This window comes from Aptenodytes forsteri, unplaced genomic scaffold, assembly GCF_000699145.1.
Source record: "Aptenodytes forsteri isolate BGI_AS27 unplaced genomic scaffold, ASM69914v1 Scaffold123, whole genome shotgun sequence".
Classification (NCBI taxonomy): Eukaryota; Metazoa; Chordata; class Aves; order Sphenisciformes; family Spheniscidae; genus Aptenodytes; species Aptenodytes forsteri.
The window spans coordinates 3,066,377-3,090,122 of NW_008794408.1; the positions used below are offsets into that span (position 1 = coordinate 3,066,377).

The window sequence follows — 23,746 nt, forward strand, 5'->3', positions numbered from 1 at the left end:
CTGAAGTCCAGGTAGACCACATCCACAGCCTTTCCCTCATCCACTAGGCGGGTCACCTGGTCATAGAAGGAGATCAGGTTGGTCAAGCAGGACCTGCCTCTCATGAATCCGTGCTGGCTGGGCCTGATCCCCTGGTTGTCCCGCACATGCCTTGTGAGCGCCCTCAAGAAGAACCGCTCCATAACCTTCCCCGGCACCGAGGTCAGGCTGACAGGCCTGTAGTTCCCCGGATCCTCCTTCCGGCCCTTCTTATAGATGGGCGTCACATTGGCAAGCCTCCAGTCGTCCGGGACCTCCCCCGTTAACCAGGACTGCTGATAAATGATGGAGAGCGGCTTGGCGAGCTCCTCCACCAGCTCCCTCAGCACTCTCGGGTGGATTAGAAGAGAAGGGGTTCAGAGGTAGACAAGAAGATGGAGGTATGTATATAGATAACACATCCCAATCTCCTTGTATAAGCAAGCAGTCCTTCTTTTCCTTTGAATGAATATTTGTATGAACATTCACTGGGATTACTGTAAACACTCACCTCTTAACTGCAGCCCAAAGAAGTTACCTGAAGAAGGAACGCAGTGCTCAGGCTAGGAGAGATCAGACTGCACAATAGCTACTGAAAATGCTGTCTCAGGCCTGTAGCCAAAGCACCATTTTCACTAAGGTGTAAATAAAACTCCAGTTTTTACTTCTGGAGTGGAAACATTCCTTAATGATTCCACTGTGGACATTGGGGCTCACGCCTGGTGTTTACCCCTAGCTCCCTTGTCGTCTCACAGTCTGCTGTTCACTATGACAGTCTGTACAGAGACAGTTATTGCACTGAAGAAGCAAGAAACCTTCCTGAAGGACCTTTATAAATATAAAAAAAAGAAAGTGTTTTTGACGTCCAGGAGGCAGAGAGATGCCCCAGTTCTAGAAATATGAGGGTTTAGATGAAACACCAGCAGGCTGATATTCTGACAAGTGATGTAGGAATCTGGGATGAATTCTGAGGAGAATCTTAAAAAGAAAAGAGGGAAAGCATAGTATATTACACTGCTTCAGCCACATGGGCTTGAATCTTCTTTCACACTTCTGGCAGAGCACACAGCTACCAAAACACTATTTTCATCAAAAGGTGAAAAGAGCTGGTGACCACAGACTCAAAGAGCTGTAGTGTAAGGAAAGATCGCACCACACTAACATCCCATTATGGAAAAGGATCATTAAGTGAAGGCAAAACAAACAAACAAACCCACATCTCTCGTCAAGCCCTTGATAAAACTCGTGGTGACAAGTGACAGAAAAGCTCTCCACAGAAAAGCACAGAGATTACTGCTGAGTATCCCTTTATGGAACCGATTTTATTTTCTTAAGTGTACAAGACATAAATAAAAATGTAAAAAAACAGAACAAAAGTTTTAAAACACAGAAAGCTATTTTGTCACACACCACAGGGAAAGTAAGTCCATTTAAGAACCGCAAGAGAATGAGTGCTTCATCTTGATTGACTGTTTCTTACCAGGGTTTAGTGGACATGCTTTACCAATCCCAAAAGCTATCCCCAGGCCGGAAAGCAATGACAAAAAGCAAAGAAGCAGATATGAGGTGACTGCATTGTTATCTGAGACAGTCTTGAACGAAAGCTGCCTCTCAGATGGAGTGGTGCCATTATAACTAACTCGTCTGCATCCTGCCCAATCTCTCTGTAACGTCAGAAAATTGGAAAAGGTGGACTCATGTCTGACAGGCTCCAGAACAGAGGAAAACATTTTTAAAAATAGCTCTGAGAAATCATCTCAGATTTCCTGCTCGTGACACACCTGACTTAAGAGCTCAACATCCCACTCAACAATTTGCCAATAAGTAAAATAAGCTCCACCAACTGATCAGCATCCCTAGCAAAAACAATAGTGTGATGTGTCACCCTTCATGTCTGCGTAATACACCATGATACCGTCAGCTATCACTGTTTGGATAAGTTGAACCTTGAGGGACAAAAGGATCACCTAGCCCACCTAGTCCGAAGCTGTTGCACGTCTGGTACACAGACAGGGAAACACAAGACACGAGGTCTCTGTCCCTCCAAAGATATCAGAGAAGGTTCCTGGCTTAGGTAATAGAAATCTGTGACTACATATCTGATAATGGTTGAAGACAAAAGGCTATAAGCCTGTGGGCGTGTCTTACCGCCACTGTACGCTCTCTCAAACTACGCCTATGTGCAAGGCGAGCAATGAGCAAAGCATCATGTATGGACATACTGCCAAGTGGCTCACTGAAGCTACACAAGTCCAGAGGGACATGGGGGTATACATCCCAGCCTGTGTAAAGTGCCCTCCAAGCCTGGACAGGTATAGCCTGGAAGCAATCAAACTCATGTTGCTATGAGGGTCAGCTCAATCTTTATGAATCTAAAGAGTAGAGAGCTGTCTAGCAGTTATTAAGGATCTTGACACTTATTCTGGTAAGCTGCCGTTCGTGAGCCACTCTAATGAACTGAGAAGCATGGGCAACTTCATTTAAGATAGGCACTTACTTCAAGAGGCCCTTGAGACACGTATAACCTCAAAAGTGGAACCTTATACTGGGAATAGACCAACTTGTAACAGGGACTGGCTTTTAGCTCTGTATCTAATACATAAATTTTCATTCTGCAAACTTCTTGCCTTAGAGAAAATATGTTTGATCAGTAGTGATCCAGGACCCTGGTATGTTATGCACCTGAATTCAAAGAGTTATGATTTCATTTGCTTTTGAACGTGATTATTTTGGTAGCCATTCTTACTTCATGTGAGAAATATTTTCTTTTTAAAGTGTGCAAGTCCTACCTGAACTTATGCCTCCCACGACTTCATCTGTTTCATGTTTCTGGTGTAAAGGAGCTGCAGAGAGAGGCACAGGGTAGCATCAGCCTCCCAGAACCATTTGCATGGACAAGTTTGACTGTGTGACAACTGTCTGTGCTGGGGAGGGAGGGGTGGGGACCACGAGTGAATGAGAGCTTCAGCCTTTCCTAGAGCAGCTTCTGACATCCGATCCCTCACCGTGCTACTGAGTTCCCACATTGCAGCACAGAAATCCTGTTTCTCTCCACCCTCCCGATCCCACATACGGAGCACATCACCCAGTCCACACCTAAGCAACCCAAGGGCACACCTCATTACGTGATGGGCTGAAGAGGGTCTTCACTCCCAGCTCCCTGCTGATGTAAGCACTAAACAATGATCTTTTATCAGGATCTGTATTTAGCGTAAAGCTTGCGCAGAATGGAACCAAAGGATGGCAATTTATGATGACCTATGTTGCAAAGCACATAAGCTATTTTGGCCTTATTTATTATGACCTATTTTCATGGAAGTGGCAATAAGTAGGAACTAACTACCAAAATGTGACTCATATATCCGCTGTTCAAGATTTTGAGCGCAATTCTGTAGAACAGTCTAGTAATTGGCTACCCCTCAGTCCTCTTCTACAGTAAATATTATGCATTATTTTTTGGCTGAGCCATTTTTTAAACTACTTTTGAATTCTTGGTTAAAAAAAAAAATTAAAAAAAAATCAAATCTCTTCTCATAATTTACCATATTATAATTAGCACATTGTAACGGACATCATAACGTGTCTTCAAAGGCTAAGGACTAGTAAAGAGAGGTTTTAATGTTCATCTTACTCACACAGTTTGGCTTACTTCACAATACTTGAAAATTAAAACGCTTCCCACAATTTTAGGTTTTTTTGGTCAAGACACCACTCACACCTTCTTTTGATTTATGGCTGCAGCTCATCTTTCCTTTTTCCAAAGAGAGATCTGTAAGTATTCTAAGGCCCAAACTGCTGGCAGGAAATTGTTTAGCTTGTTCATGACAAAACAGAAACAAAATAGAAAAGCTGTAGCAGAGAAGTGATTTCTTTGCAAAAAATACTTCCCCATTAAGACCACCATATAACCCTTTTTCACAACTACAAACCAAGGTGTCTGAAGCAAAGTGATGACTAAACAATAGGAGAGTGAGGAAATTTTAAAAGAAAGGCATACCAAAAAATCTTGTTATTTATACAGAAAGTCTGCAAAGTCCTTTAACTCTGAAAAAGAAACGTTCTAATTTCTTAATTCTTCAGTGAAGCAATCACGTTAGGTTTTTTACTAACTATATGCATTGTCTTTTGTCTCATGCATATTTGTTTTTTAAAGCCTCAATCATACAACTGTGCCTTCTCAGAAAACCACTGAACTTACTGAATCAACTTCTGTCCATTACTTTGGTAAATCAAGAGGAGTTTCTTTAAAGCATCAGTCACTGCAAGACCTCCTTTGTGAAGTTACTCAGTTACCTTCCTCCTCTTTGTCCTAAGAGAGCAATCATACCCTCTTTATTTTGCAAAAATATGATGACACAGTATCTCCTCATACTAATAACATCTCCAACTGCTTTGAAGAATTATTCATCCATTTTTCTTCCTTTTTCCTCCACCCCAATCAAATAATTAGCTGCCCTACAAATATGAGGAGAAGGAAGAGAGATACATAGATCATCATTGGAACGGAGGCAGTTCATTCCGCGATGGAGGGGGATATTTTATCCCTTACATGAAAAGATACCAGATCCTTGAAACAAAAATGTTGTAGCAATCCATGCTCATAGCAGAACTTCTACAGATAGGAGACAACTGATGTTTCTAGGATGTAATGACTACTTCGAGATTGTTTTCCTTCAGATCAAGTAACATGGGGCACCACTGACAGTAAGCCAATTTGCAAACAATAGCCAAAATTATCATTTGTACAGAATTGTTTGGCACAGACATCTACAATTAGATGCAGGATTTCCTTTTGAATTCCAAAGGGACTTCCGCATCCCTGTCTTCCTTTACTATGGTTGAACATGAGGAACAAACAAGGTGTTCCTACTTCCCGAAAGAGGAAGACAAGAGGGGAAAAAAACATAAGCTGCCAGTAAAGACAGAAAGAAAAGCTGATTTTCTTAGAGTTGGTCATCCCCACGTAGACTGAAAATAACCTTCAAGGGTCAACTATTAACCTAAAAAGGAGGCCCCCTATTCCCACATGGGAAAGAAGGCATTTTCATGAAATAGTTTAATCATAAAACTTTTAGAACACAAACACCCCACTCTTTCAGAAAAATGAAGTGCTGTGGTAAGAAAGTTGTTGCTACTGTGTCTTATTTTGATAGAGACATATCAGACAAATAAAACACAACAAAATCAGGTGGTGAGTGGCTTTAAAAAGACAGGGTTGCTCAATTTTTAATTTTAGTTTTTATCCTTGTGTTGTATAATAAAGCCAGAATAAGAATGGCAAATGTTGCCTCCAGTCCTTCTTCTCCTTCCCCCACTAGGTGTCTTCTAATTCTTCACTTTTTCAGGGTAAATTTGGACTATACACAGTAAGGAAATCTTCGCTTACAACTCATTCTCAGAATTGTATCTTATTGTTCAAAAAAAAAAAAAAAATGCAAGGGAGAGACCCGTATGAAATGTAACTCTTTAGGCAACAACAGAATTTGCAGTTCTACAACTACAGGAATGATCAAAGCTTCCACGCCATGTGGTACCTCCCTTCCATGGGGGAGTCAAAGTGGTTTTCACTCTTCATAATCAAGTTTTCCTGCACAACTGGCTAAGTAGTGCAGGTGTATAAAGGAATGACCTTGTTATATCTGTTTTCTGCTGTTCCAAAGATCTGTTGCTATGCTAGCTAAAGATCCATAGGTGGCAGCATTGATGCAGTAATTAATCTTCACCACAGCAGAGGTCAAAACGCATTTCACAAAACTATTTCTTATTGGAGGCTAAGGCCCATTTTTAAATGTCAGAGATCTTAGCACTGGGCAGTATAAGCATCAGGCCAGGAACTGTCTGGTGGTAAAAAGAAACCAGATCCAGCATCACTACTAAAAGATACTACGCCAAGCACCCACCCAGTAACTGTGACAGATTAGACCCCATCGTCTTGGAAATAAACTACATCATCTAGACAGTAATGAGCACTGTGAGCCATGGGCTGCTGGTATATTTCTTATGGTTACCTCAATATGCTCTCAAATTAGAAAGAAGAAGGAGTACAGAGATGTCCCACATCCCTCCACCTTTACGGCCCTTCCTTCTTCCACTGCACCTTATTCAAAACAAGCTGTGCATCCCCTCCCATTTCTGCAGTTTGGGTAAGTACTATGAATTTGGTGGCCCACATCACCACACAGCACAAAAATAAAAATGCAGACAGCCAGTATGATCTGGAGGCAAAGGATGAAAGTGTCAGAGAATGCTAGCTACACAAGTCCCAGTTCAGCTTCACTGGCTCATCCTCTCTTAAAGCCATCTTTTTCTGTGTCTACATAAGGAAACTTCCTGCTTAAATTACTGAAATTCAAATCTATGTCCTGCCTTATTCCGCTAGGCTTCTTGTCAAGATAAAGTTCAGGAGTTTCAGCTCCTTCCCTTTACAGTATGTGTGTAAAATATATATATAGACGTATGTAGTTTAATAGTTTGTCAGAAAGTATAGAGTCCTGTGACAGGACCCAGCACTGTACCTAGTTGGGATATGATGAAAAAAGTGCTACAGGCCTTTATTTCTTGCCTTTCCAAGTCTAAAGGATAAGTGCATTTCGAAGAGCAGAAAAGAATGACACACTGATAATCATCCTTCATGGAGCAGGTGGCTAGTATGCCTGCTTTGGAATTTTTCACATAGCAGAGAGACCACAAAAGGGTATGACAGAATGCCACATCTGTATGTCAGGTGCAAAGACAGTGACTTCTCCGAAATCATCTGCTTGCAGCCAGCTCTGCTGTCTTCCTTTGCCAGCTCACAGCATCAGCTGGCCTTGTCCCACACTCAACTTCTCCTCCACTTCCCTCCAAGGACAGTGCTGAGCCTACACACCAAGCAACCCTGCCCTGCAGAGATCCTAACTAAACAGATTTACTGCTATGTGGCAGGAATTGAGCTGCTTTGTCCTGATCTGGATTATGCCAGCCCCTTTACCATCTTGAATGCTCCCTCTCACATCAGCTCAACTCCACTGTAGCACACCAAGCTTCAAAACCTCAACACGTTATTGTGTTTGTTAATCTGTGCCAGAGACAGGTGGCACAGGCAGAACAACATTAGAAGACTGTCACTTCATCAAAGCAAGCTACCTGCCAGGGCTGGGCACCACGCACAGGAATGCAACACACAGCAAGGTGCCCTTGAATTTAAAGGACAGCACTTATTCTAACTCAAATACTTTCACAGCTCACTCTCACTTCAGGTATTTTGATTAAACACTTCACTGGCATGCTAAAGCGTATGTAGCAATTTTTAATTATTTAGTTTCTGATTACATATACTCAGGCTAGTAGCTGAGCAGAGATTGTCCAAGCTCCTGAACTCTGGAGGAGTCAAAACGATTCTCCCTACTTCTACACTAGACTTCATAAAAAGAATCAAATATAAGCAGCTCCCAATAAAGACATTACTCTTGAAACATTAACTCTATCCCTAGGAGACATATCAAGTTTCAGAACAGTACTCCTACGCACCTGAGACTTTTAAGAGCAGCTTAATAGTAAAAATATCACATACCACATACTTAGTAAGGAAAGAGTATTTGAAAAAGCTCTCCTAGACACTTCCAAACTGGAACAACTAACTCATTGCATAGCTCCTGACAACGCATACAGATTTAAAAAAGAAAAGAAAAAAGCTGAGTATTCGTGCAGGTTTTAAACAACTGAAGTATTTGTCATGAGAAATCTGTACTTTTTGGAAAAAAAAGCTGCTTCCCAACACAACAGAACACTGGTGGAAAGCAGAACACTGATACAACATTTTAAGAAATCTGCCAAAGGCAATGTGGGTTCATCAACAAGCATGGAGCTGTGCTGCTATTTGCCATGAGCTAATACTAGACTACATACATTCTGAGATTGCTGCTGCATAACAAACCACTGCCTCCAGTCCACTACCGCACTCTCAGACATCTTAGAGATGCAACTTTCATTTCAATTCATTTTTGAAGTATTTCTTCTTTCAAAGGCTGATGCTGCTGAACAGATGAACCGCAGGCCAGATGCACTGTGTATTTTTAGGGTATTTAGTGACACAGGGTGTGTCCTGGCTGTACAAGAGAAGGAGGGGAAAAAAACTCCAAACAAACCAGGAGAAACATGGAATGTCAATTTCATTACTGATTTTTTTAAAAGGAAACTATCCGGAACTCCTTCCTCAAACCGTACCGAATTCTAGCAAAACACAGAAGAGAAAGCAAAATGTGACAGTAATTAGGACATGTCAGGTACAGCTAACTATGCTGCAGTTCTCTTAAGCTGCTCTGTTTCCCATTCCTTCAGCTCTGCTGCACACAGCATTTATACTCACTTGCAGGTTGAGGAGTGGGAGAGGAGGGACAGCTATGCCATGACACAGCCTCTGAGTAACATGCATATGGCAAAACTGGAAACAATTGCAATAAGTTTATGCATTCAGTGCCATGACAACTTTTAACCAGTAGTCTATTCTTAAACCTTCACTATGGTACAACACAATATGGGAATAAAAAATGAAGCACAATTTCATCAAGGTTGAGAACAGTAACCCAAACTGCATGTGAACTCACCCACAACAGCAAGCTGGTAAGTTACCAAACTGACAGATGGGAGAGCTGTTTCCTGCACCACTGGTGCACTGGACTGTGCAAGAAGCTTCAGTTCGTTCTTTTCAATAGGTCCAAATGATGGAAAGTTCGGAAGGAGGAGAACACAAGCTCAAGCCTACTCCTTACCAAACTGAAGCAGAGGGTGATCCTTCTGCCCTTCTGCGTGCAGAACTTCTCTGTATCAGCTGGACAAAGATTACATTACACAGTAGAGTGGACAGGCAAAACATACTTTTCTGTACCATGACTAAACCACTGAAAGAGAAAGAGCCAGCAGTACATTACTCCTACAAAAGCAACAGCATGAAGACAATCCCTTCAGTGCTGCGCTTTCACATTGTTGCAAATGATCAAGCTCATTTCTTCTAAGGCTCACCTACCGCCAGTTAGTGAAGGCACCATAATAGACCATATGTGCACTCTGCCTTATCCTCAGACATGAAGTACATTGGCTTAGCTTTTAACTACTCAAAAACAGCTTTAACACAATGTAACGCAACTAAAATCATCTTCTTTACTCCCCAAACTTCAGAACAGCAAAAAAAGACCCTGGAGGGAACTGAGCATTTATTTCAGTAAAAGCTGGAGCGGTGGAAGTACTCACCCATCTGAGGGAAACCAATGCAAGACACTCATCTCTAGCTGATAAAACAGTACAGAAGGAGAAGAAAACAAAAATAGAGCCAGGTGCTTCCTACAACAGAAACCAAAGCGCCAGGGGAATGCGGCACAGCAGAACAGCCCACTGCCTCTAGCAAACCACAGTTAGTGCAACTTTTTCACTGGGGTGTTCACATCCAAATGTTTATCACTGCAGCTGCAGCCAGCCTGAGCACCCAGACAAGAATGAGCACATGCTTGCTGGTAGTGCAAACACCTCTTTTCAGCGCACAGAGCTGCCCCTCCACACTCACAGGGAAGGCCTTCCAGCCTGTCAGCAGCAGAGCTGTTTGGCTGCCCCTTCTCTGCCAGGCAGATGTGAAAAGTCTGAGCGCAAGAAGAACACAGACTGACATGTATATGCTATGGCAAACCAGCTGGATGGCTAACATGCCAGTAAACTCAACTGGGCTGCTGTTATCCACCTGTGTAAACTGCTAAGTGTGACTTGATTCCAGCTGCCCTCACAAGGCATGACCTCCCCTGTCGGGTCAAGACATCAGCCACCCTCTTCAGACAAAAAGAGACACAGCTATAAAATGTCACCCTTCCGACACCCTCCCGCCCCCAAGAAGACAGCAAGCCAAGGGGCAGTTCACTGCATACAGCTTTTCCGATCCCAGCCTCAACATCTGCCTGGTTTTCATCCAAATCCAGAATTACTTTTGTACTCCCTCTTCAGCTAAGGGGAGCGCTGTCTATCCACTTGCTTGTTTCGGTACATTCATAGCGCAGTTCAAGTTGGAAAGGACCTACGGACTTCTGTATATTGTTTTGCTAAAAATAAAGTACTCTTGCCTAGGAGAGTTCAAAAGCCTAGTTATTCTCTTCCAGGAGCCACACACTCTTTTTTAAACCTTTTAAAAATACATATGTCACTGAATTTCAATGAGCTTTCACTTAAACTTGAAAACAGTATGAGTGACTCATCCTGCTGGAGCATGCTCCAGAATTATTTTGCTAACGATAAAGCCACTGAAGAGTTTTCAACACTGGTTAGTCCTTTTAAGATACTCCTTAATCCTAAAATATTAAGCACTTTTTAATAGATTTATATTTCTATAGGATGGTCTGGGTAGGATTTGCAGCTCATTGCATTTAAGAGGTCTTTGGAATGATCATAAAAATTAAGTTTGGTATTAGTTCACCTAAACAGGAAAGACCAAATATTTAAAGATATTATTAATCTACACACTGAAAACCATACCCAGGTCCCTCCCTGTAATTACTTCACCCATCACACTGACCTGTGCAAATACCTACGCGCTACCACAAACCCATTCAACTGAGATAAATTACATGACTCCAGCAGAGAGGGTATTTTTCACAGAAGTTATCTTTAGCACTAAGTGAGAATCACCTGCCCACATTACTTTCACAGTCAAATGAAGAAAGATGTCCCCAGAAGCAAACCTGATTCTGGCTACATCTGAACTGCAGGACCTTGTTGCTGCTGGCACCACGTGCACATCCTGGCAAATTCTTGACTGCATGCCAGGAGGAGACTGAAATATTACTGCTCCCTTCCTCAACACACATGTCTTTTTGCTTCATTTGGGGGGGAAAAATGGAGTCCACAAGAGGTAACAAACTCTCTGTAGTGTGCTTCAATGTCCCAAAGACTGATGGTCAGAGACCTGGAGCTAGCAAGCGCTCTACAGAGAATTTGGAATGATCTCCTTCTCTGAATAGCTCTTTCAAAGTTTGGATCTTTTTTCGAGTTGACAAAGAGAAAACGTAGGAAATGAGTCTCCTTTACCTATTAGCCTTTGTGAATACTCTCATCCCACCAAAGATGTCTGTTGCAGTGACACAGTTCAGAGATTTTACTCCATTTTAATAAAGGCTAAAACCTCTCTTCATACAGCATTTTTCTACAAAGCTCTTAAATAGGCATGTTATTATTTTAGACAGCAAATAAAATATAAAAACATTGCTGTTGTGTTAGTAAAATATGGTAAGTACAGGCATAAATGAAGCCCTGTTTTGAAGTGAATCAAACTTCTCATTTCAAATGTAGCGAGTTTCTGTCACTTTCAGACTGACTACCACCCAAGGCAATATAAATAAAATGGGGATTTCCACAAAAAACAGACTACGCTCTGCAGAAAATACATTTACATTGTGCTTATTAGAAACTTTTGCATAACCAAGATGCGTATTCTTGCAGATACCTTTGCATGTAGACATCAACCAAAAATATGCTTTCATTATACCACAAACATTTAAAAATGTATTTTAAAAAGATACATAGTACAACAGCCCAGTTTGACCACACTGGAAATATTATAAAAGCTTGCCTGTTCAAAGGTACTAGAAATATCAGTTCACAGACACCGCATGTACGTGAAATACTAGCAAGATACTTTTAAGTATGACCAATAAAAGCTCAGCTCCAAACTAGCTAGATTGCATCATTGTTTCCTGCCTGCAAAGAGGAGCTATTTCAGCTAAGTGAAGCTGAGCAGAGAAGAGGAAGTCTAAACCTTCTACAGATTTGGGGCTATGAAAGGAGCATCTCTGAAGAAACTTTGTAGTGCACAAAAGGTGAGTAACTATCCATTGTGCTATGCCAACAAAGTAACTTGGATGTTTATGTATGTTGCTAAGATAGACCTCTTTCTTCAGAAGCTGAACACAGGCATTTATTCTAGAACTAATGAAAAGAAATTTAATTCTTTAATGCACTTTCAAACTATCAAGCAGCATGCAATAAATAACATTTAAAGCAAAACGATTGCATTTGTAAAAGCATAGTACCATAAATACTGTTGTTTAGGATTTTAACACTAAATTTTAAAATATGCAATAACTAAAAGCATTGGTAAGTACGTTCTCACTAAAGGAAAAATGTTTGTTTTCATTAAACTAAAACCAGGATATCTTGTTGCTTGGTCTCTCTGTGCTTCACTGAAAGCCATGTCCTCCTCAGGGAAATGTGAGCAAACGTAAGGGACAGCCAAAGAAAAAAAAGGGGATTGGGAAGAGAGATACACACACAATCCTTTAAATGGAGTCACTGTTGTGTAATTCATAGTAAGAATCTGGAGGAAAAGCTTTAATTCTGATTTTGTTCTGAAAGTCTTTGTTCTCATACGCAGCACCTAGATGGGCTTCACAATTCACATTAGACATTCAGAACCTCAGCTATCATTAAAAAAATAAAACAGATTGATAAAACACACGGACCAACAACAGAGTAATCATTCAGGATTAACACAGACAGACATCCGGAAACCAGTGACTCCAGGGGCTCTTCAGCAACCGCTTTAATCAATACCAGTAAGTACATGTTCCCATTATGAAAAATGGCAACTGGGGCAAAACCATCCACCCAGAGGCACCCAAAAATCTACTTGGGCTGACCTGGGAGATATCAACCTGAATTCCATGCAGACAAGTACTGATGAAAAAGCAGAACATCTGCATTCGTGTATAAATGCAGATAGGTAACTACACACTTTAAAAAAAAAATCTCATTATTTCTTACCTACATAAATGTTAAATTTTAGATTCTTAAAAATTTAATTTAGGAGCAATACCTAATTATAACACTGACATGCATTTAAACCCACAGAGTTTGGAAACAGTGTCTTCAACAACTAAACACCACCCCCCCCCCCCCCCCCCCCCCCTTTTTTGTTACTGTAGATCCATTCTTTGATATATCTCAAAATTGGCACAAACTTGAAATAACCAGCAAACAAGGCATGGAACCACAGGCTTTCCTGATAGAAGCTCATGCCAGATTCAGCTTCCCCTCTTCCCATCAACGTCAGCCTGCTGGTTATTTCAGAAACAGGACCTGACCAGAAACGATTACAGTCACTGCAAGGCCAAAGGAGAGAAGAGCAAAACAAAAACCAAACTCCATGCTGTTTATTAATATTCATCTATAAAAAGTGAATTCTTCTACCTATCCTATACATTACTACTCAATTCACCTGCTAAATCAGTCAGGATCTTGAGATAGGTAGTCATGCATTATGTCATACACAACCACCAGCAAGAGAGGAAAAAAACCGAACAAAAGCAAAACCAACACTTAAAATGTGTGGGGGCGGGGTGTGTGTGTTAAGCAATATTTGGACAATTTTGTGCAACAGTAATGAAAGTGGGACAATATGCCAGATAATATTTCAACTGTGCTACAAATATGCTTGAAAGAAAATTTTTGTAGCACATGCATCATCTACTTTTCAATAAGGTCTGCTATCACTCTTTAATTTTTTTATTTTTAGTGTTCTTCACGCAATGAGGCATTTTAGAGGCATTCATACAGATGCCCTCCAAACCTCTTTTTTGTCAGTATTATACTCATAGCTTTTCCCATACAAAACATAAATTCTGTTACATGTTCTAATGACTTTATCTGATTAGAAAACACAGCTTTTTGTTTTGTACAGCTTAAAAAAAAAAATCTTTGAGAGAAAAGTTTAGGGCTAGATATTTGTATGCATAATTTTTTTTTTTATATCTGTAAACTCCAGAATTGTAAGAAAATCAGAAGTCCAAACTTCATATTTCAAGGCAGAAACTAACCTGAAGAAAGATTTAAGAGGTCATACTGACGTTAGTTACTCCATGGATACTCTTCTCAAAAGCAGCTGATAATTGCCAGTGTCGAACTAGGATGCTAGATTAATAAACACTGGTTCAATCCACTATGTATTCCTATACCACTGAAAAAAGTGCCTGGTAATATTACAGTGAAAGCATAAACCAGACAAGCAGTAACAATAAACTTCTTTTTAATGCATTCTCCACTTCTGGAGATAAAACACACAAGAACTATGTGCTCTTCTGCTCTTGAGAACAGTTTTGGTGCCTGATACTGTAGAAGTTACTTGGCTGTCTGTCGTAAGCGGGAAGATCAGACAAACAACTAACTCTTTCCTCCTCCTCCTCCTCTTCACAAAGCTGCCGCAGGGTTGGGTAAAAGGCCAAACGAGGAACCCTCCCATGCAAAGTCATGAAACTGTGACCACAGCAAGAGCCGGGAAAGCGGGGGGATGCGGGTTGACCAAAGCACCCATGCAAACACCAGGTAAGGTCTGTCATCCTCAGATGGCTCCCAAGTAAAGCAGGGGATAATCTCTTTCAGCTCTCATCACCTTAGTCTGCATAATGACATTTCAGATGTCCGACTCCTGTGACCAAGAAGCTGAGAGAAACAACACAACTGTGCCCTGGAGCAGCTGGCTACCAGCCAGTAACTTTTCCCCCAAAAAATACTGTTCACACAGGCCCTGGTCGGAGACTGCGCTGCTTCCCATCTTTTCACTTTTTTAAATAAGAAGTCTATCAATCTGTCCATCTCATTCATAAATCAGGTGGTTGGTTCTGATGTCCTGGGATTAAATACTGTATTAGAAGCTACATAGCTATTAAGATAGCTTTTTAACGTCTTTTATGAGCAACAGCATGCACCTATTCTTTTGGGAGTTAAGTAGTTCCTATGCAGATAAAATGCAAAGTCAATACTTCACTGTGCATATCCAAATGTCGCTACACGCCATGCTCACTTATTTCTTTTCATAAATAGTTTTAGTCATTAATTTTTCAACAGGGACAACTTGAACAAATATTTTCTTTAGAAAATAGCTCTCTTACCTCAATTACAGCTGTTTCAATCTAATTATCAGCTACCAAAGCATACTCAAAGTAAAAAGTCAAGATTGACCAGCTGATTCCTTATATAAGAAATCTCTTAAGGAATTAAAAATATTTAATTAAAACTAGCTTATAAATGCTATTTCTCATAAGTCTGACAGTACATGTATTTTCTTCAGAGCACAATAATGTGTTTGTAGTCAGAAAAAGCAACAAAGCTAGCACATTTTCACAGCTAAACAATAAAATCTCATCACCAAACCCCATCCTACAACAATCTTGTTTGTTTTTAAAGAAAGTTTTTATTTGACCGAGAATAACTTTTCATATTTTATCTAGTTTTAGGGTATTTATGGAGTGCAACAACTATTCCTAAATTCAGTTAAAATATGATGCCTGGAAATCACCACCCTGAAGAATACAGGATTGCATCACTGGTCTTCTACAGTTTTGTATTCACAGTGGGATTGCTGGTGAATGCCACTGCACTATGGGTTTTCAGCTGCACTACCAAGAAGAGGACAACAATAACTGTATATATGATGAATGTGGCATTACTTGACATAATTTTTATACTTTCCTTGCCTTTTCGGATAATCTACCACTGGAAAGAAACATGGCCTTTTGGAGATACATTCTGTCGGATTATCAGTGCTTTCACTGTATTTTATCCAGCCATTGCTCTGTGGTTGCTCACTTTTATAAGCGTAGACAGATTTATGGCTATTGTCCAGCCCAAACATGTCAAAGAACTAAAAAATACAAATAAAGCTGTGCTGGCTTGCACTGGGATCTGGGTAATGACCCTTGCAACAACGTCCCCATTGCTGTTTTTACAATCTGATCCAGACAAAGCCTCAAATTTCACCACCTGCATGAAAATGCTTGATATCATCCATTTAAAGGAAGTAAATACGTTGAACTTTTCTCGCTTGATTTTTTTCTTTTTGATTCCCTTGTTTATCATGATGGGATGTTACTTAGTCATTATTTACAATTTCATCCGTGGCAAGACTTCCAAACTGAAGCCTAAGGCCAAGGAGAGATCCATAAGAATTATAGTTACTCTGATTGCTCAAGTACTCATCTGCTTTGTACCCTTCCACGTTTGCTTCACCTTCCTGATGTTGCAGGATGAAGGTACAACTTACAATCCCTGGGCAGCCTTTACCACCTTTCTCATGAATCTCAGTACGTGCTTGGATGTTATACTGTACTATATTGTTTCTAAACAATTTCAGGCGAGAGTCATCAGCGTAATCCTTTATCGCAATTACCTTCGAAGCGTGCGCAGGAAAAGTTTTAGAACTGGAAGTGTAAGATCACTCAGTAATATGAACAGTGAAATGATATAAGGACGGAAAAAAACGTCAGAGGACTTTGATAATGTAAACGAGCAATTCTTCTTCTGAATTCTAGCATTTTTACTGCACTGAAGAATGTTCTATAGCCAGAAGTAACAGATATATTTGTTGCACTGTAAATATGAGAGAAGCAGAATAGTAATTGCACCTCTTTGTATTTGCTCAACAGCTTTTGTAAATCTGAAATGAACTAAAACCTAGTATCGGTGTTAAACTTTCCAATGCTTTTGTCATCTGAAAAGACTGTGAGTATTGCCAGACATGAAAAAGTGACTATTAGTATAATAAAGCAGACAACACTGAAGAATTATGATGCAACGTATATATTAATTTTTTATATTGGCACAATCAAATGCTCCTGAAACTACTGTATATCCCACACTTCTAAAATTAGCTTCATTCTCTCAAGATCAATGTTAGCATGACTTAAAGAGAAAGCATATGTAGGTAACATTTATATTTCATTCAACTAAAAATTTCTTTGATGCAGGTTTCTTTGTAACTGACAACATTCTGCAGTCATAGATAAAAATACCATCAAAAGGTGTAATAGTCAAACTGTTCATTAGTTCCCTGTGGTTGTGACGTGCACATTTATTACACCCTACTCTTGCACAAAGTATCTTTTTACATAGATGAAAATACTGAATTTGTCCAGACACACTAGCAGCCTATGTCCCAGCAACAAACTTCAAGGTAGCAAACATGATGAATAACTGCAGTACTACTCAAGCTTTCAACTCCTGTTGAATACTCACACACTACAAAAAAAAAAAAAAATCTTTATAACGTCAAACATGCTTCTTCCTTATTAAATCAGCCTTTAGCTGCTTTCAAGAGACACACTAAAAAAGTATAAGTAAAAAAAGCCTAGTATGGTGTTTAGTATTAAAAATCTCACTCCAAGAGCTTTTATTATTACCTCAGAGCATGCGACACATGGAAATTCAAGTCTGTATGAGCCTGATCTTGCTTGTCAGAAGCTTAACCACAAAGGCTCTGCAAGCTCTACAGATCTACTGTAACACGTACAACTCTTATTAAGTGCAGAAATCTCAAATACAGATTATGCGAAACTGAACCACTAAATACCTTAAAGCTTTAAGAACTTCAGATGCAAACACTAAGGAAGAACATGCTCTAGCACTCAATTTTTGAAACACAAATATAAAATACCAGTATGAAATGCATATGACTGCATATGCATTTAAAAGTGAACAGAAAGATAAGAATTACAGTTGTGCTACCTTTGTAATTTAAGAAAAAAATCAGCACCAACCTGATTTCAGTTACCAGGTTTATTGAACTGAACAAAACCAAATACGGCAATCATTTGTGCACTGCAAGAGGCTTTTCAGTCATGCTGACAGTGGAACTGGGACTAACAGAATGGAAAGTAATCATTATATGGATAAAATATAAATTAATTAACCACAGATCACAACTAGGAAATGGATATTCAAAAATGTAATAGTTATGCCAAGAACCTTTATACTGTAGTTCAAGAGAGGATTAAATTTAATTTGAAGGGCTACACGAAGAAAGTTTTTTTAAATTAAAATCCGCACAAAATAATCCCTTGAAACTATATCTAAAATAACCAACCCATTAGGAACTACTTACAAACCAGAAGGCAAGCTGTTGATGGTGATGCCAAATATATACTCAGCAATTTCTACAAGGAGAAGATCAAACAAAGCTGAGAGCATCCAAGCACCCAGTAAAAAGGACTGGAAAGAAAAAGTTGAGTTTTAATTAATTCAACAGTTTAAAAATAAAGTTTTAATGTATCTCAAAATGAAAGAAAAAACAAGAAAACCACTATACACATTCAATTAAGACAAATAAAATCGTTAGCACAACGTAATTCCAGACCTACATGTCTAGATACTGAAGAATGAGAGTTAGATTGTTACCAAAATTAAATCCTATGGGTCTGATAACTTTCAACTGATATAGCTGCAAACTTCAGTTAGAATAATCCACTGATTGAAAGAGATTATCAATATAAATTTAGATTTATGGAAACCAAATTCTCTTTAGAACCCTTTAACATATATTTCTATACAAAAATGTTAGTAATAAAACTGCAATATTAATTCAAGACTACAAGATTCTAAACAGCATAGAAAACAGTTTCTGTTAAAAAAAATGTAACTAGAACTTACTGAAAATTTTCTGCTGCCATATCTTCTTTCAAATATTCTAAAGTTGTAAATGAGCAAACTGCTGCAGAATGTGTCTTTCAGATCAAGACATATTGTTCTCCCACATACAAGTCTCCAAATCTAGAAGGTTAAAGATCATCAAGTTAAGTCTCTCTTCCCTCAAGGAAATTCTTCACAGAATTTGTGCTCAGAGTGAGTATAATACCAAAGTCAGATAACAGAAATGCAGTACATTTGAGGAGGGAAATAAAGAGAGTAGAACGTTACGGCAAGTTCAAGAAGTTAGTTTAAAAATAAAGTATTTTCAAGGAAGAGGTCTAGCTGTTAGAATAAATCTACAATTTAAATGAAGTCAAATACATTTTTATGTCCCTAGTTCACATTTACAAATAAAAATGGAAATCACAACCCTAGAAAATTGTAGAATTACAGAAAAAAAAATTTTTTGAAGCGACCTCCAGATAACAACTAGTCCAATGTACAGCTCTAAGCAGGTCTAATCAGATCAGCTTGCTTGGGGCCATGTCGAGCTGAGTCCTGAACATCTCCAAGGATGGAGATTCCACAACCTCTCTGGGCAACCTGTGCCAGTGTTTGGCCACCCCCATGATGATTTTTGATTTAAAAAAATAAATCAAAGCCTTACATCTAGGCAGAATTTCCCATGTTCCACCTTGCATCCACTACCTCTTGCAATACCTCAGTGTACCTCCAAGCACAGTCTGGCTCCAGCTTCTCTATAGCTTCTGATAAGGTACTTGTAGACAGCAATAAGGTGACTCCTCTTTGCCTTCTCTTCTCAAGGCTCATCAGACCCAGTTCCCTCAGCTTCTCCTTGTATGTCACATGCTCCAACCTGTCCTGGTGGACCTGCTCCAGTGTGTTCACGTCCTTCATGTACTGAGGATCCCAGAACTGGGCATTTGTGAGACCACATCTGGAGCACCGTCAGCTAGAGGTGTAGGGTCACTTGCCTCAACCTACTGGCCACACTGTCACTAATACAGTCCAGGAGGTGGTTGGTCTTCTTGGCTGCAAGAGCACACTGCTGACTCCTGTTGTCCACCAAAATCCACAGGTCCTTCTCTGCAGAGCTACTTCCCAAGCACTTGCCCCCCACAGCCTGCACTGTTGCAGCCTAGGGTTATTCTGTTCCAGAAGCAGGACTTTCCACTTCATGAAGTTCCCGTCAGCCTATTTCTTGGGCTTGCCAACATCTCTCTGAATAACAGCCCTGCCTTCCAACATATTGACCATTCCCACCAATTTTGGATCACCCACAAACTTGCTTAGAGTGCACTCCATCTCATCATCCAGGTCACTAATGAAGACATTGAATAGTACTGGTCCCAGTACTGATCCCTGAGGGGCCCTCCCCTAATTAATACCTTCCAGGTGGACTTTGCACCAATGACCATAACTCTGTTAAGAGTCCAGCCAATTTTCCGCCCATCTTCTTGTTCAGTTATTCAGCACATACCTCACCAGTTTGGCTTCAAGGACACAACAGGAGACTGGGTTAAAGGCCCTGCTAAAGTCAAGGTATGCAAAATCCACTGACTCCCCCTTGTCTGTAGCACCACTTGCCTCATGGAAGAAAGCAACCAGTTGGTCAGACATGCTTTCATAGAATCACAGAATGGTTGAGGTAGGAAGGAACCTCTGGAGATCATCTAGTCCAACACCTTCACTCAAAACAAAGTCAACTAGAGCAGGATGTTAACTGACCATGTCCAGTCTGGTTTTGAGTATCTCCAAGGATGGAGACTACACAACTTCTCTGGGGAACCTGTTCCTCTGTTTGATCAGTTTTACAGTAAAAAAGCTTTTTCTTTACATGGAATTTCTTGTATTTCAATTCATGCCCATTGCCTCTTGTCCTTTCACTGGGCCTGGCTCCCTCTTCTTTGCTCCATGCCATCGGTTATTTACACACACTGTAAGATCCACCCTGAGACTTCTCTCCTCCAGGCTAAACAATCCCAGCTCTCTCAGTCTCTCCTCATACGCCAAATGCTCCAGCCCCTGACCATACTGGTGGCCCTCCACTGGACTCTCTGCAGTATGTCAAGGTCTATCTTGTACTCAGGAGCCCAGCACAAGGGACAGCACTCCAGATGTGGTCTCACCAGGGCTGAGTAGAGAGGAGAGATCGCCCCACAGGGCTCCTTGTGAGGCTCTTCCTAATGTAGCCCAGGATGCTGTTGGCCTTTTTAGCCTCAATGCTGCATTGCTGGCTCACATTCAACTTGGTCTCCACTAGAACCCCCAGGGCCTTTTCTGTAAAGCTGATTTCCAGCTGGTCAGCCCCCAGCTTGTACAGGTGCATGGGGTTACTCCTCTCCAGGGGCAGGACTTTGCATTTGTCTTTGCTGAACTTCATGCAGTTCCTGTTGACACTTTTCTCCCCTCTGAATGGCAGCAGAACTAACTGCTGTATCAACTACTCATCCAAGTTTTACATCATCCTCAGGCTTGTTGAGAGCACACTCTCCTGCTGTCCAGGTTATGAATGAAGACACTAAACAGTATTGGCCTCCTTATTCATCCCTGGTGTACACCACTAACGACTGGCCTCCAAGTGCCACTGATCACAACCTTGTGAGCCTGTCAGTTCAACCAGGTTTCAGTCCACTTCACTGCTCGCTTATCTAATCTGTACTTCATCCATTTGTCTGAGGATGTTATGGGAGAGACTGTAAAAAGCTATATTAAGGTCAAAATAAACAACATCCATTTCTCTCCCCTCACCCACTAAGACAGTCATCTACCTCATCATATAAGGCTATCAGGTTAATCAAACAAGATTTCCACTTCATAAATCTGTGCTGACTACCCCCAGTCACTTTATTGTTCTTCGTGTGTCTGAAAATGATTTCTAGGAGGACTTGTTTCATCACCTTCCCAAAGACCCAGGTGATGCTGACTGGCCTGTAGTTCCCCAATCTCCTTTCTTGCCTTTCCTGAAGATAGGAATGACATCTGCTTTCTTACAGTCCTCAGGAACCTTCCTTGATCACAATGAGCTTTCAGAGACAATCCAGAGTGGCCTCACAATGACACGAGCCCACTCCTTCAAAACTTGTGGGTGTATACCATCAGGTACCATGAACTTGTGTATGTCCAGTTAGTTTAAATGTTCCCTAGCCTGATCCTCCTTCACTGAGTTTAAGTCTTCATTGCTCCAGACTTTCGCACTGATCTCAGGGGCCTGCAACTGCTGAAAACAAGTCTTACTAGTAAAGAACCGAGGCAATGCAAGCACTGGATACCTCGGCCTTTTCCATATCTTCTGTCTCCAGGTCCCCATTCCCATGCAGCAGCAGGCCCACATTTTCCTTAGTCTTCCTTTTGCTGATATTCCTGTAGAAGCCCTTCATGTCCTTTGTCAGATTCAACTCCAGGTGGTCTTTGGCTTTCCTAATCCATCCCTGCATGCTCAGACAGTGTCTCCATATTCCTCCCAGGTCACCTGATTGGCTTCCACCTCTTGTGTGCTTCATTTTTATGTTTGGGTTTAGTCAGGAGCTCCTCGTTCATCCATGCAGGCCTCCTGACACCTTTGCTTGATTTCCTACATACTGGATGAGCCAGCCCGCTCTCCTGAAGTCCAGGGTTGCAATCCTGCAATTTGCCTTGTCCCCTCCTCTCAGGACCCTGAACTTCACCATCTCATGGTCACTGCAACCAAGTCTGCCTGATTTTCATACGCCCAATGAGTCCTTCTTCCTTGTTTGTAAGTATGAGGTCCAGACACAACACCTCCCCTCATCAGCTCCTTGATCATCTGTGTTAGGAAGTTGCTATCAATGCACTCCACAAACCTCCTGGACTGCTTGTGCCCTGCTGAGCCTTCCCAGCACATATCAGGATGGTTAAAGTCCTCCATGAAGGCCAGGGCCTGAAATCGTGAGGCTTCTTCCAAGTGTCTGAAGATGGCCTCATCTACTTCTTCATGATCAGGTGGCCCGTAGCAAACACCACCACCAAAGTTGGCTCTGCTGGTCTGCCCTCTAATCCTGACCCATAAACTCTCAACTTCCTCATGTCCCCAGACAAAGCTCTGTGCAGTCCTGCTGCTCTTTCACATAAAGAGCAATTCCCCTCCTTGCCTGTCCTTCCTAAAGGGCTTGTATCTGCCTGTTGCAGCACTCCTATCATGTGAGCTAACCCACCAAATCTCTGTGACCCCAATGAGATCGTAGCCCTGTGATGGTATATGACCTTTAATTCCTCTTATTTGTTCCCTATGTAGCATGCACTAGCGTACAGACACTTCAGAGAAGCACCCAGTCACACTGATTTCCCAGAAAACATATGGGAGTGTTCCACATAATGCTGTGCTGTAGGCACTTCCTTATTTATCTGCATACACTTGAAGTAGGTCCTTTTCAGTCTTGTTTTGTTGATTACAAGCTCCCTTCTGTTCACACCACCCTGTACCTTTTGCTGGCTAACCCAGTCCACTGCCTCCTCACTTGACTGTGGGTTGTCATCTCCCTCCTGTGTTGTTTCTGTCTTAAAGTTCTCCTCACCAGCCTGGCCTGCCTGTTAGTAAAGATACTTTTGTCCCACTTGGTCAGGTGGATCCCATCTCTTCCAAGTAGTCCTCAGAGAAGGTCCCATGGGCACAAAACCCAAAACCCTGTTGCCAACACCAGCTGTGCAACCAATTGTGACCCACAGGATCTGTCCACTTCACCTTGGTTGGCTGCTCCCAGTCACCTTTGTGTCCTGCATGTGTTGAGAAATGGCTTCTAAAAAGATTTGCTCCATGACCTTCCTAGGGACCAAGGTAAGGCTGAGTGGCCTGATGTTACCTGGATCCTCCTTCCTGCCCTTCATGAAGATGGGTGTGATGTTTGCCTTTCTCCAGTCATCGGGTACCTCCACCAATTGCTATGACCTTTCAAAGATGCTAGAGAAAGGACTCACAATTACATTTCCAGCTCCTTTGGCACCCTCAGAGACAACCCTAGAGAGGAGAAGGCTTTGGGGAGACCTTATTGCAGCCTATCAGTACTGAAAGGGGGCTTATAAAAAAGATGGCGGCAAACTTCTTAGCAGGGCCTGTTGCAACAGGACAAGGGGAAATGGCTTTAAACTAAAGGGGGGTAAATTTAGACTAGATATAAGGAAGAGATTTTTTACGCTGAGGGTGGTGAGATGCTGGAAGAGGTTGCCCAGAGAGGTGGTGGATGCCCCATCCCTGGAAACATTCCAGGTCAGGTTGGACGGGGCTCTGAGCAACCTGATCTAGTTGAAGATGTCCCTGCCCACAGCAGGGGGGTTGGACTAG

At 41.2% G+C, this 23,746-nt stretch overlaps 2 protein-coding genes across 2 annotated transcripts in view; one reads left to right on the forward strand and one right to left on the reverse strand.

Moving 5' to 3' along the window:
- UBAC2 (UBA domain containing 2) overlaps window positions 1-23,746 on the reverse strand; it is a 100,415-nt gene that overhangs the window by 72,880 nt on the left and 3,789 nt on the right. The window contains exons 2-3 of the mRNA XM_019474382.1: window positions 18,448-18,567; window positions 17,903-18,009 (exon numbers count right to left, since the gene is read on the reverse strand). Of these exons, the coding sequence (XP_019329927.1) occupies window positions 17,903-17,988 (86 nt within the window). The 5' untranslated portion in view covers window positions 17,989-18,009; window positions 18,448-18,567. The remainder of the gene's footprint in view (window positions 1-17,902; window positions 18,010-18,447; window positions 18,568-23,746) is intronic.
- Window positions 15,305-16,549, forward strand: GPR18 (G protein-coupled receptor 18). Its single transcript, XM_009288313.2, has one exon. The coding sequence runs from the start codon at window positions 15,305-15,307 to the stop codon at window positions 16,268-16,270; it is 966 nt and encodes a 321-aa protein (XP_009286588.1). The 3' UTR covers window positions 16,271-16,549.